This window comes from Papio anubis, chromosome 14 (genome assembly GCF_008728515.1).
Source record: "Papio anubis isolate 15944 chromosome 14, Panubis1.0, whole genome shotgun sequence".
Lineage (NCBI taxonomy): Eukaryota > Metazoa > Chordata > Mammalia > Primates > Cercopithecidae > Papio > Papio anubis.
The window spans coordinates 25,923,767-25,937,687 of NC_044989.1; the positions used below are offsets into that span (position 1 = coordinate 25,923,767).

Sequence of the window (13,921 nt, forward strand, 5' to 3'; positions counted from 1 at the left end):
GCTTTGCTTTTCCATCATTTGAAATCTGTGTCATCTATATTTACCACGCTTCCTTCTTTATATTTGCATCATGACTCCAATCTTTTCCACAAAACCTCATCTTCGGATTCTGTCTACAGTGATCTTTGCTTTCCTTGCCTGCATTTTTATTTTATTATTTACTGTTTTGTCCTCTAACTGCTGCATTGTAGCAGGTGTTTTGCCAACCACATTGTAATCTCTTCCAGCATAATCTGTTATTCATTCAATAAAAAATATATATTGTGACCTCCATGTGCCATTCATTGTTCTAGGCACTTGGAGTTCAGCAAGGCACTCACGGTGAACAAAAAAGACAAAAATCCATGTCTTGGTGGAGCTTACATTCCAGGTCAGCAGGGGATATGATATCTGGGAAGAATCAGTTCCTACTCAGTGAAGATAAAAGTGAGAATAGGACTGGCATAGAAAAAGCTTTCCTGCAAAGTAGAAATTCCAGTGGGAAGGGAGGCAGGGAATAGGTAATTCTAGCAAAACAGGGTAAAGTGGATTAGAGTGGGAATGAACTGATTGGGAATGCAGGTTGGGAGGGAAAAACCGAGAAACACAAATATGTTAGAAAATAAGCACCTAAGCAAAAAAAGGAAATAGAGTGAGCATGGGTTGCAATGTTTCAAAAAAATTTCTTTTTTCTTTGAGATGAGGTCTCCCTACGTTGCCCAGGTTGGTCTTGAATTCCTGGGCTCGAGTAATCTTCCAGAGTAGCTGGGACTACAAGCATGTGCCATGTGCCCCACTGGGTTGCAGTTTTAAAGAGCAAATATTTGAGACGACAGGTTACTGGTCATTAGCCAACAGTTTAAACCATTTTAACTCCTATCTACTAATCTACCTATGCTGCCCACACACTCATACACAAAACCTCTCCAAGATCAAGACAAAAAACAAACAGAAAACCAGTACATACACAAACATACTTAGAAAAAATTCCAAGCCAGAGTCAACTAAATCAAGTCAGATTACAAGGTAGATTTGCTTTTGGAATCTAGCCTTACTTACTACCTAATTGCAGAGCTTACCCTATGGCAGCGGAGTGAACTTTAGCCTACATCTACTGTGCCAGCAAAGTACACAGAAACCTTTGCCCCACTTTTTAATCATCTCTGTAATGTAACTCAAGAATACCTACAAAACCTCGTAAGACTACAGTCAGCGGAGAGAGCTGGATTATGCTAATACAAATTTCAAATATGAAAACATTACTTTGGTTGTAACAATCAACAGCTTTTCTCAAGATTCAACGCTGGAAGAAGGGATGAGATTTAAGGAAGTGAGAATCAAATTTAAAAATACACGATCTACAGCTGGGCGGGGTGGCTCACGCTTGTAATTCCAGCACTCTGGGAGGCTGAGGTGGGTGGATCACCTGAGGTCGGGAGTTAGAGACCAGCCTGGCCAACATAGAGAAGCCCTGTCTCTACTAAACACACACACACACACACACACACACACACAAACACACACAAAGTCAGCTGGGCATGGTGGCAGGCACCTGTAACCCCAACTTCTCTGGAGGCTGAGACATGAGAATCACTTGAACCCAGGAGGCAGAGGTTGCAGAGAGCCGAGTTCGCACCATTGCACTCCAGGCTGGGTGACACAGTGAGACTCGGTCTCAAAAAAAAAAATAAATAAATAAATAAAAACCCCACCATCTATTAAGGTATTTGCCTCTAAATTCATCTCCTGTGAAATTATTTTACTACTTATATAATTAGGAATTTAGATCTAGGATAAGAGTGGGAATTAAGACAACATTTTGGTCAAGAAGTGATTTTCATTTGATATTCACATTCAGAATTATAGCACTTGTAGAGAAAGTATGCTTTAAAATTTCAAGAATTACAAGTCTCCTTCAAGAGAATTTTTTTTTTTTTTTTTTTTTTTTTTTTGAGAGATATGGTCTTACTCTGTCTCCCAGGCGTGATCTTGGCTCACTACAACTTCCACCTCCCAGGTTCAAGCGATTCTCCCACCTCAGCTTCCTGAGTAGCTGGGATTACAGGCGCGCGCCAACACGCCTGGCCAATTTTGGTATTTTTTGGTAGAGATGGGGTTTCACCATGTGGGCCAGGCTGGTCTCGATCTCCTGACCTCAAGTGATCTGCCTGCCTTAGCCTCCCAATATACTGGGATTATAGGCATGAGCCACCCGCCTGGCCCCATTTCAAGAGAATTTTATCATCCACCAGCAAACGTCATAATCTCATTAAATGTTTGGCAAAGCCTTGCACAAACTTTTAGTGTGAAGGATCTATTGAGTCTAAATAGTAATATAAGGGTGCAGGTCATTTTAAATTCACTTTCCAGACTTTTTTCAAAATTTATAAACTGCTATTAATGGACCAGTAACTACAATGAGTGACACTTTCTTACTGGTGAAAACACAATGCAAAATATATATTTATGTGTCTATATATTTCTATACAGAAAAACAGAAAAATTAGGTTGGTAGCTTTTTATTACACATACAAGATGTAAAAATTACTTTTAAAAATTCTCAGACATATACAACCGTATTTCTTCCAGGCTGTAGTTAATAATATTTACTGAGTGCTTACTCCATGAAAAACTGCCTGATATCTAAAATAACTCCTTTCCATCGCACAAGGTGGTATTATTCCCCATTTTACAAATGAGAAAACACACACAGAAATTAATTGCCCAAGGTCACCAGAGGGTAAAAGGCAGAGCTAGGTCTAAACCCAGAAGTCAGACTCCAAACGACAGGCGCCCGCCACCTCGCCCAGCTAATTTTTTGTATTTTTAGTAGAGACGGGGTTTCACCGTGTTGGCCAGGATGGTCTGGATCTCCTGACCTGATGATTTGCCCGCCTCAGCCTCCCAGGGATTACAGGTGTGAGCCACCGCACCCGGCCCAAACAATGTGTTTAATTGCTCTGTCATGCTACTTCTCATGCAAAGGAAATCCATCGTCTCAATCATTCATTTTGCAGATGAGGAAAATAAAGCCTACATTTAGTTTAAGACATTTGTCCAAAGTCACACAGCTAGTTAGTGACTAGAATCACGTGCCCTGGCTACCACTTCCAAGTGACATCAGCTGCCAATCCATAAGAAATACCTTCAAACCAATACAGGGGTAAGATAAAAATTATACATGTGACTTTTCAAAAGTGTTGTGAAAATAGGGGAAAAAACCACCAAACCTGTAAGGAAATATAACCGAAGGCTAACTGTAGGTAAGCATATGAGTAGTAAGACAATGGGTGATCTTTTTTTTTCATCCCTTTCCTCAATCCTTTCAGCATTTCAAAGTTCTATAATGTGCTTATGTTATAATTGGCAAACATATGCGACAGTTTTGTGGAGACTAAAAACAGCAGTTGAAAAAAGGGAGCAGAAAAATAATCCCCTTACAGTAAAGAGATTTCAGCTACGTGGCTAAAAAAAGCATACTACTTCAGAGGTTCCGGAGGAGGAGAGGTAATTCATTTTACAAATTAAATTAAAAGTTAAAATTTCTAATTAAGTAAATTATTAAACACAACATGCAATAAAATGTCGTTCACATTTGACTTTACAGATTTGGGATGGAAGGAAAATGCAAGGTTTCCTACAACCACCTACTTTAGCCCTTTCACTGCCAGTTTGAAAAGGAAAAACACTAGCTAACAGAGGTTGACTGGGAATCATCAGATTAGAAATCGTTCTCAAAACCATCTAACATTTTATTCCTTAAGGCAGAGGTACTAGTGTATTTTTAAAGTGTGTCTTCCAGTAAGTTGCAGAACCTCCCGTTGAAATTCAAAATACTATACGTTCACACTGGCATTACTGAAACTGCAGGAGTTGAGCTCCCTACTTGAATGGGATAGCAAGCACAAAAATGGTTTTGAGGGAACCGAGCAGGGAGGGGCAGTGATCTGCAAGGCTGATTAATCCCATCCAAGGTTTTAAGATAGCTCTTGTCGCGGGGCAAGGTGCTGTGGAGCCACAAAGATGCGACAGAATGGATCCCGATTCTTCTGGAACTCCGGATGAAGAAAATATGAGGGGCGTGAGCCCAGAAGTGCGACGCAGGAGACCCGCGGAAAGGTGACAGAACGAGTGGCACCAGACTCAGAAAGTTTGGGAGTTAGGGAGCCTGAAATCGCAGCAGGAGTCGTGAGAGGGTAAGTGACAGTCCCTTCACAAGGTCACAGGAAACGGGGTCCCAGGGCAGTATTCCCCACAGAGGGCTGGGTCTCTGGGCTGGGGCAGGCGACAGCGAAAGGGAGACGCGGCTCCGGGGCCAACCCAGTCCCCGCAGGAGTTCTGCCCTGAGGTCTGGGATGCCCTCGGACAGGCCTCACCTCGGGAGCGGAGGATCCTGAAGGCAGAGAAGCGGCTGAGGATGCCAATTGCCCGGCAGGCCACCATGTTGAGTTGAAGAGGACAGCAGTAAGAGCGCTTCTAACGGGTGCGGCCAAGCGGAGGACTTTTCCTCCCGTAGCCTGGCGGCCAGGCGCCTGGCGCACTGCCTGACTAAAACCCAGACGCCGAGTGGCCTCCGGCCCCTTAGCCCTGCCCCTCGCTCCTGGCTAACGGGGCCGAAAGGTCCCTTTCTTCGGGGAAGGACGGGGGCCCGGAGAGGAGGGGTGGAGTGCCAGGTTTTTCAGTCAGGCGGCCGGAGGGCAGCCCGCAAGAAAGGCCGTGCCCGCCCGCGGGGTGAGGGGTCCTTTCGGGGCAGGACCCGCCCCTTGGTCCGGCAGAGCTTTGGCACTAGGGCCTGGACCTTTCTCTGAGTAGGAGTTCGAGCGGACGTTAGCCAAGGTGAGACAGCGAGCCCTCAGCTCTCTGCCCGGGCTTTCCCAAAGGCGAGATCCCACTTCCTTCCCTGCAAGTGTCGCCGGTGTCCCCGGCCCCGTCCCCTCCCTGGGAGAGTCGGAGTTGAGGGAGCGGAAGGAAAATCCTCCTCGGACAAGGTCGGCAGTGCTAGCTGCAGTTAGGACAGTGACTTGGACTAGCGTTCCAACTGAAGCTCGGGACAGTGGTGTCACCTGCGCCCTAATTTATCATCGCAAGTTAGCGAAGTCTGGGTGTGTAGGGGTGTGTGTGGATATGTGTGGGCGTCGGCCTTAACGTAACCCTGGTCTGCCTGGGAGTGTGTGTTGTTTCGCCTGCTTCCCCTGTACCCATGTCGGCGGCTATAGAGATTGTGGACCGCACCATGGGTTTGCCCGGTTTCTGCTATAAAGGATAAGACTAGGTCAGGTGACCTTTCGGTGCTTGAGTGTGGGAGGAACGGAGACAATCCTCCATCCCGCTCGGTTATCCAGGTAATCTTGTGCTCTCGGGGGTTTTCCGATGGATGACTATCTATCTGGTCGTTCACACCTCAACTCACTTCAGCGGTGAAGAAACTGCCTGCGAATCAGAGGGAGTGGTTATACCCATGGCCACATGTGGTAGAAATAAGACTGGAGCCTAAGTCTAGTAAGTCCTAGTGAAGAGTTCTTCACTGCATGGTAGCTGTTTTTGTGCTGGAAAGAGGGGCTGGAGTCCTGCAATAAAGTGATTGGTTTCAAAAGGAAGTCACATTGAGAGCCTGGTGTGCTCTGGTCACCTTCATACCTTTTTGTTTAATCCTCACATTCCCCGAATTATTATCATTTGCATTTTCTAGATGAAGTTTGGGAAGCTCAGATTATATACATTTTCTAGTCTATGACAGAGCTAGCATTCAGACGTAAGTCTGAGTCTCACTGCTCACCAGACTGACAGCTCTGCAAGACAGGAAACAAGGGGCATCGAAGGTAAGACTGAAATGAGGAGTACAGAAACAAAGTAGAGACGTTTCTGTTTAAAGCTCAAGTTACATAGTGAGTGCTCATCACTGGGAGCACTTTAAGCAGAAACTGGACGACCTGACCACTTGTGAATAAATTACAAAAAGGATTCTTGATCATCTTACAGCGTATTTACAGTTCAGAGCCTGCCTCCTGCCCATGTAATGCTTTCTTCGACACCTAACTGCGTGTAGCACTAATTATTTAGGTTGGAAGTGGTAAAGTTTGTTGTTGTTGTTAAAGGTCCAGACTAAATAGTTCAGGATTTGCAGGATCACTTTGGTCTCTGTTATATATATATTTTTGTTTTGTTTTGTTTACAACTTTTTTTTTTTTTTTTTTTTTTGAGACAGTTTCGCTCTTGTTGCCCAGGCTGGAGTGCAATGATGCGATCTTGGCTCACTGCAGCCTCCTCCTGGGTTCAAGTGATTCTTCTGCCTCAGCCTCCCGAGTAGCTGGGATTACAAGCGCACACCACCACGCCAGGCTAATTTTTTGTATTTTTAGTAGTGATGGGATTTCACCATGTTAGCCAGGCTGGTCCTGAACCCCTGATCTCAGGTAATCCGCCCACCTCGGCCTCCCAAAGTGCTGGGATTACAAGCGTGAGCCACCATGCCCGGCCTTACAACTCTTTAAAAATGTGAAAAACTGTTTTTAGCTAGAGGCCCATGTGTTGTAGTTTGCCAGTCCCTGATATGGATCACTCATTTGGCTCCATTTTTTTGCTCCCTGTGCTCTCTCTACAAGACTAAGCTCCATCAGGGCAGAAATGTTATAATGTTTCTTTGATCCCTAAGCACTTTAGTCCAATGGTTTATATAGAGGGAAGCAGTACATTTGTATCACCACCTCTACTGGTAATAGTGAACACAGGTATACCCCTAAGTGTGTATCAAGCACTGTTTTAAGTGCTGCATGCACGTGTGTGTTGTGTGTGTGTGTGTGCGCGCGCGTGTCCTATGTGGTTAAGTAACTGGCTTAAAGTCATGCAGCTAGGGTGAATCAGGATTTGGACATAGTCTGGCTTTAGTCAGTTCTCTTAAACATTACATTGTGTTTTAAAGTTGTGATGATGAGGTGTTAGAGCCACCCCATCTTGCTTTCTCTTTCATTACTTGCCTAGACCCTTCTTCCTTTCCCTTGCTCCTAGGTGCCTGCAGCTTCGTGTATCTTTCCATAGTTCCACACCCTACTGAGGCCTGCTGTACCCAACCCCATCCTACCCTACGCTACTCTGGAGTTTCCATGCTTTGAATATTCTTGTCAAAATTTCTGTTTTCTGAAGCTTAGCAAATAACAGGTCAACTCTGCCGTAGGATAATTTGCTTAGTCCCTCTTACTTTTGAAATATATTTTTTATTAATTATTGAAGGAATACATATTCCATGTAATTTTTTATTCAGAAACTACAGAAAAGTCTAAAGAAAATAAAGACATCTGTAATTCCACCACCCAGAGATAACTACTTTTAGCATTTTGATGTGTATTTTTCTGGACTTTTTTTTATGCATTTGTATATTTGTATATATTTATATAAGATATTGATGTACAGTCGGCCCTTGGTATCTGTGAGTTCCACATTCTCCGATTCAACCAATGTCTGAGTGAAAATGTAGTTAGGCCTACAGTGGTTTCATCTGTCCTGAACATGTACAGACTTTTTTCCTCATCATTATTCCCTAAACAATACAGCGTAACAACTGTTTACATAGATTTACATTGCATTAGGTATTATAAGTAGTCGAGAGATGATTTAGAGTATGCATGAGGATGTGCATAGGTTCTTTGTAAATAAATACTATACCATTTTATGTAAAGGACTTGAGCATCCTTGAGGTTTGGTATCTGGGGGGGATTCTGGAACCAATCCCCCATGGATACTGAGGGACAACAGTGTATATAGATTTTAAATAAAACTAGAATTGTATGTAAGTAAAATGCTTATTTTAAAAAATTAAAGAGAACAGAAGAATATTAAATAAAAGCTTTTCTTTATCCTTTCTATATCTAGACTCACAGCTTTATGGACTTTTCTCTTTCTCTCTGTTACAAAATGGGTGTTGTAGCGGGATTTACTTACCCATTTCCCTATTTTCCGGTTATTCTAATCTATTATTCTAATACACATTGTTCTGTAGCTTGCTTTTTCGTTTAATATATATTATGAACATTTTTCCACATCAATATATATACATGGACGTCATTTTGTTTCATTTTCTTTTCCAAAGTGCCAAACTGTATTCCATGGTGTGTTTACACTATAACTTACTTAACTGTTTCCTACTGATGTGCATTTAGATTAGTTCCAGTTTCCCACAAATATAAACAGTACTGTAATGAACACCTTGAGTATTTCTCTTTTTTTTTTTTTTTTTGGAGATGGAGTTTTGCTCTGTCTCCCAGGCTGGAGTTCAGTGGCGTGAGCCACCACCCCTGGCCCCCCTTGAGTATTTAGGCTAGAGACCTATATATGCTATACACACATTTTGAATATTTCTATAGGTTAGAGACCAATAAAAGGCATTATTGGATTCAAAAATTCACATTTTAAATTCTGATCTATAACTACGAAATTGTCATACCAAAAGGCCTTAGCATTTTACATGTCTTCTAGTGTATGAAAGTGCCTATTTAGTTAGGTGCATTCTTACTAGAATTATATATTAACCATATTTTAAATGTTTGCCAATCTGAAAACCACAAAATGATACCTTGCTTTAATTAAAAAAAAAAAAAATAAGGAAAACACAGGCTGGATGCGGTGGCTCATGCCTATAATCCCAGCACTTTGGGAGGCCGAGGCGGACGGATCACCTGAGGTCAGGAGTTTGAGACCAGCCTGGCCGACATGGTGAAACCCCATCTCTACTAAAAATACAAAAATTAGCCAGGCATGCTGTAGTCTCAGCTACTCAGGTGACTGAGGCAGGAGAATCGCTTGAACCCAGGAGGCAGAGGTTGCAGTGAGCCGAGATCGCGCCATCGCACTCCAGCCTGGGAGACAAGAGCGAGACTTAGTCTCCAAAAAAAAAAAAAAAAAAAAAAAAATCACAGCATTTTGTTAGTGAGTGAGGTTGAACATTATACATTTTGTTTATTTGGCATTTTCATTTCTTCTGTGAATTGCTTGTTTTCTTATTCTGGCTTTTGGTCATGTATCAGGAAGGAGTCTTTCAGTTGCAAATAACAGACAATTCAAATCAAATTGGCTTCTCAAAGGAGATTTATTGGTCGGGACGTGTTGGCTCACGCCTGTAATCCTAGCACTTTGGGAGGCTGAGGAGAGCAGATTGCCTGAGCTCAGGAGTTCGAGACCCGCCTGACCAACACGATGAAACCCTCTCTCTATTAAAATAAAAAAAATTAGCCGAGCATGGCAGTGTGTGCCTGTAGTCCCAGCTACTTGGGAGCCTGAGGCTAGGAGAATTGCTTGAACCCAGGAGGCAGAGGTTGCAATGAGCCGAGATTGCACCGCTGCATTCCAGCCTGGGTGACAGAGTGAGACTCCATCTCAAAATAAATAAATAAGTAAAGGAGATTTGTTGGCTCACAGAGCTGAAAAGCACAATGGGAGGGTGGGTTTCAGCTGGGATTCAGCCAGGACTCTAGTTTCTTTTTCCAAAATTCTCAGCTCCGTACTCTTCTGCTCTTCTGGTAGTAGCTCCCTCTTAGCCTAGCTTTGTTAATGTTTGCAAATTGCTATAGCCATGCCAGGCCTCAGAAGGAAAGATTTGTGTTCCAGAATTACAGGCAGAAGACTTGAGTGTTAAACTGACTAAACCATCCACGCATCAATACCAGTGGTCAAGGCAATACCGTGCGTGGTTGTTTGACGCCTTGATCCCTGAATCAATGATCTTGGCAGAGAGAATGAGATTTTTCTTATTGGTTTAAACCCTGGAGTTGGGCTGGATTCAGTCCCATATAAGCCACATACAACAGCTACATAATTGGGTAGAATGGATATTAGAGTACAAACTGCAGATTCCGTGATAGATTGTTTCTGTTTTTCTTTCCCTTTCTTTCTTTTCTTTTTTTTTTTGTGATGGAGCCTCACTCTGTCGCCCAGGCTGGAGTGCAATGGTATGATCTTGGCTCACTGCAACCTCTGCCTCCCGGGTTCAAGCGATTTTCCTGCCTCAGCTCCCAAGTAGCTGGCTTACAGGCATGTGCCACCAGGCCTGTCTAATTTTGTATTTTTATTAGAGACAGGGTTTCTCCATGTTGGTCAGGCTGGTCTCGAACTCCTGACCTCAGATGATCCACCCACTTGGGCCTCCCAAAGTGCTGGGATTATAGGTGTGAGCAACTGCGCCTGACCCTGTTTTTCTTATAATTTGTACAAGTTCTTCATGGATTATGGGTATCAACCCTTTTCTGTTTGACATGTTACAAATATTTTCTCTGAATCTATTTGCCTTTTAACTTGATTTTAGTATATTTTAGTATGTATTTTGAATGTTTATATGATCAGTTCCGTTAGTTACTATTTTCTGTTGTACTTCTGAGTTTTGTGCCATATGTTGAAATCCCTTCTCCATCTGAGTGATAAAAATACTCTCTGAGGCTGGATTTGGTGACCCATGCCTGTAATCCCAGCATGTTGGGAGGCCGAGGCAGGAGGATTACTTGAGGCTAGGAGTGTGAGACTAGCCTATCTCTAAAGTTTTTTTTCTTTTTTTTTTTTTTTTAATTAGCCAGGCATAGTGGCATGTGCCTATAGTATTAGCTACTCAGGAGGCTGAAGCAGGAGGATCCCTTGAGCTCAGGAGTTCCAGATTGCAGTGAGCTATGATCATACCACTGCACTGCAGCTTGGGCAACAGAGCGAGACTCTGTCTCTAAAAAATACATACACGTGTGTGTATGTATATATTATATTCTCTGATGTTTTCCTCTAGCACTTTTATAGTTAATATATGTATTTTTAAAATATATACATTTAAATATTTAATCTGTCTGGCATTTATTTGTGCTTTTGCTATGAGCTACAGACCTAAAATTTTTTCCAAATGTTTAGCCATTTTCCCAGTGAATTCATGGAGTAATTTCTTTCTCTCAGCTAACTGAAGTGTTGTATTTTTTATACACTAAATTCTTACATACATGGGTCTGCTTCTGAACTGCTACATCCTGTTCTGTTGACCAATGTCATTTATTCCTGTGCTAGAGCTGCTCTGTTTTAATTATTGGTTCTTTATGGAAAGTGTTTTGTCTTTTTTTTTTTTTTTTTTTTTGAGACGGAGTCTCGCTGTGTCACCCAGGCTAGAGTACAGTGGCACGATCTCAGCTCACTGCAAGCTCCGCCTCCTGGGTTCATGCCATTCTCCTGCCTCAGCCTCCTGAATAGCTGAGACTACAGGCGGCTGCCACCACGCCCAGCTAACTTTTTGTATTTTTAGTAGAGATGGGGTTTCACTGTGTTAGCCAGGATGGTCTCGATCTCCTGACCTTGTGATCTGCCCATCTCAGCCTCCCAAAGTGCTAGGATTATAGGCATGAACCACCGTGCCCTTCGCTTGTCTGTTTTTCTTTTGAGACAAGGTCTTACTCTGTCACCCAGGCTCGAGTACAGTGGTGTGATCATGGCTCACTGCAGCCTTGAACTCCTGGCTTGGGTGCTCCTCCCACCTCAGCCTCCTGAGTAGCTGGGACTACAGGCACATGCCACCATGCCTAGCTAGTTTTTTGTATTTTTTGTAGAGACAGGGTCTCACTAGGTTGCCCAGACTGGTCTCGAGCTCCTGGGCTCAAGCGATCCTCCCACCTCGGCCTCCCAAAGTGCTGGGATTACAGGTGTGAGCCTCTGTGCCTGGCCTAGAAAGTTTTGTTATCTATTGGAACAAGGTTCCCCCTTTTGTTTTTCAACATTTTCTTAACTATTTTCATGAATTTTATTTCAAGGTGAACTTTACATAAGGGAACTTGTGTCCTAGACCCTTGTGGTACTGTAAGTAGCTTCTGAGTGGTGCCTCTCTCATGGGCCTCTTTGTGTTTCTCTGGCCAGAGTCCTTTGAATATCCCTAGGCTGGTGATCCTAAAGCTTGGGCTTCTCCATCTCTTTCCAATCCACATGTTTGGAACGTGTGTTTTGTTTTTTCCTTTTCAGAAGCTGTAGGACATCCTCCTTTTAGTCTCTAAAAACCCAAGAGAAGTTAAACCTTAAAACATTTGTATTATCTATTTCTGTGTAGCCAATTACTGCCAAATTTAGCAGTTTAAAACAATACATGTTTACCATCTCATAGTTTCTGAAGGTCAGGAATTAAGGGCACCTTAGCTGGATTACTCTGATTTAGAATTTCCCATGAGGTGGCTGTCAGAATGTTGGCAGGGGTGGTGTCAGCTGAAAGCTTGCCTGAGCTGAAGGCTCCGCTTCCAAGCTCACTCACATGGCTGTTAGCAAGAGGCGTCAGTTCCTCACCACAGGAGCCTCTTCATAAGGCTGCTCAGGACACACCACCTGGCTTCTCCCATAGTGAGTGAGCTGAGAGAGAGGCCATGGCAGATGTTGCAGTATCTCTTATAGCCTGTGTCAGAAGTGGCATACCATTACTTGTAACGTACTCTTTGGTTTGTACATTCTGTGATATGGAGAGGGAGGCAGCTAGACAAGGGTGTGTATACCAAGAGGTAGAGATTATTGGGGGGCAACTTGGAGGTTGGCTACCAAAGTCTTTGTTGGTAAATCTTGTGGGATTTTTTTGGTTTTGATTTTTTTTTTTTTTTTTTTTTAGTTAAAACATGCTTCAAAATTAAGAAATTATAAGAAGTGTATGATGACAAGTCTTCCACCCCAGTCCCCTAGTTACCCAGTTCCCTTTCTTCCAGTCAACAATTGTTCTTAACATCTTTATTGTACTTCCAGGGGGATTTTATACTGATGCAAGGAAATGTACATAATATTTTTCCTCTTTTAACATGAGTGATAGCGTGCTGTACAGCTATTTTGCATCTCGCTTTCTTCACTTAATATAGCTTAAAAATGGTTTCATATTGGTACATAATCATTTCCTTACCTTTTACAGCTGCATTGTATTTCACAAGGGTGTTGTAGCATGGCTTACTTACCCATTTTTGTATTTTTTGGTTATTCTAATCTTTGGCTATTACAGTAACAATATGGATCATGTCCTGTGTGTGAGTAATGTCCATGAAGTCTGTTCATGGAAATGGAATTGCTGGTTCAAACATTAGGTGCAGTTGTAGTTTCACGGATAATTACCAAATTGCCCTCCCCATGGATTGTGCCAGTTCTCTTGGCAGCAGTATATGAGAATATCTATTTGCACATACTCTTACCTACACAGAGTATATATCAAACCTTTGAATCTTTGCTACTTTGACAGACAATTATATATGTGTGATTTTAATTTGAATTCTTATGAGTGAAATTGAACATCTTTTCATATATTTAAGAGCCATTTGTATTTCCTTTTCTGTGGTCTGTTCATATTCTGTGCTTATTTGTCTGCTAGTGTTTTCCTTAGTGATCTGTAGGAACTCATTGTTAGAAATTTAGTCTTTTTTTGGGGGTGGGGGGATGTAGTTAATGTATTTTACATATTTTTTAATATATAGGATTATTATGTTTTACTTTTTTATTGTTTTGAAACAATACAGTATCAAACTTTGAAAAAAGTTGCAAGTGCAGTACTACGAACTTTTTTTAGTAGCAGTTGAGAGTAAGTTGTTGACATGATGCTTCACCATCCCTATTTAGTGTGTATTCCTTTCAAATACAAACATTCCACAAAGCCTTCTACGTAATCATAGTATAGCCTTCAGAATCGTGAAACTAATACTAATGGTTTTATGATCATGCCTAGCAGTCTCTCTGCTTCTTTGACCCTAAAGGACAGGAGCGCAAACTCTGGAGGTAGACTCCCTGGGTTCAAATTCCAGGTCTGGGCCGGGCGCGGTGGCTCACGCCTGTAATCCCAGCACTTTGGGAGGCCAAGGCAGATGGATCACCTGAGGTCAGGAGTTCAAGACCAGCCTGGCCAACATGCCAAAACCCCGTCTCTACTAAAAATAAAAAAAAATTAGCCGGGCGCCATGGCACGTGCCTGTAATCCCAGCTACTC

At 42.6% G+C, this 13,921-nt stretch overlaps 2 protein-coding genes across 5 annotated transcripts in view; one reads left to right on the forward strand and one right to left on the reverse strand.

Moving 5' to 3' along the window:
* HADHA (hydroxyacyl-CoA dehydrogenase trifunctional multienzyme complex subunit alpha) overlaps nt 1–4,602 on the reverse strand; it is a 57,861-nt gene extending 53,259 nt beyond the window's left edge. Inside the window, exon 1 of the mRNA XM_003908367.3 lies at nt 4,356–4,602. Coding sequence (XP_003908416.1) covers nt 4,356–4,422 — 67 coding nt within the window. The 5' untranslated portion in view covers nt 4,423–4,602. The remainder of the gene's footprint in view (nt 1–4,355) is intronic.
* Nucleotides 4,574–13,921, forward strand: part of HADHB (hydroxyacyl-CoA dehydrogenase trifunctional multienzyme complex subunit beta) — a 53,951-nt gene continuing 44,603 nt past the window's right edge. The window contains exon 1 of one of the 4 annotated variants that reach the window (XM_003908369.4): nt 4,574–4,815. The gene's annotated coding sequence lies outside the window, so the exon portion shown is untranslated. Of the gene's footprint in view, nt 4,968–13,921 lie in introns of all 4 variants that reach the window. The other 3 variants (XM_021924673.2, XM_017947372.3, XM_009183824.4) reach the window with 3 other exon arrangements.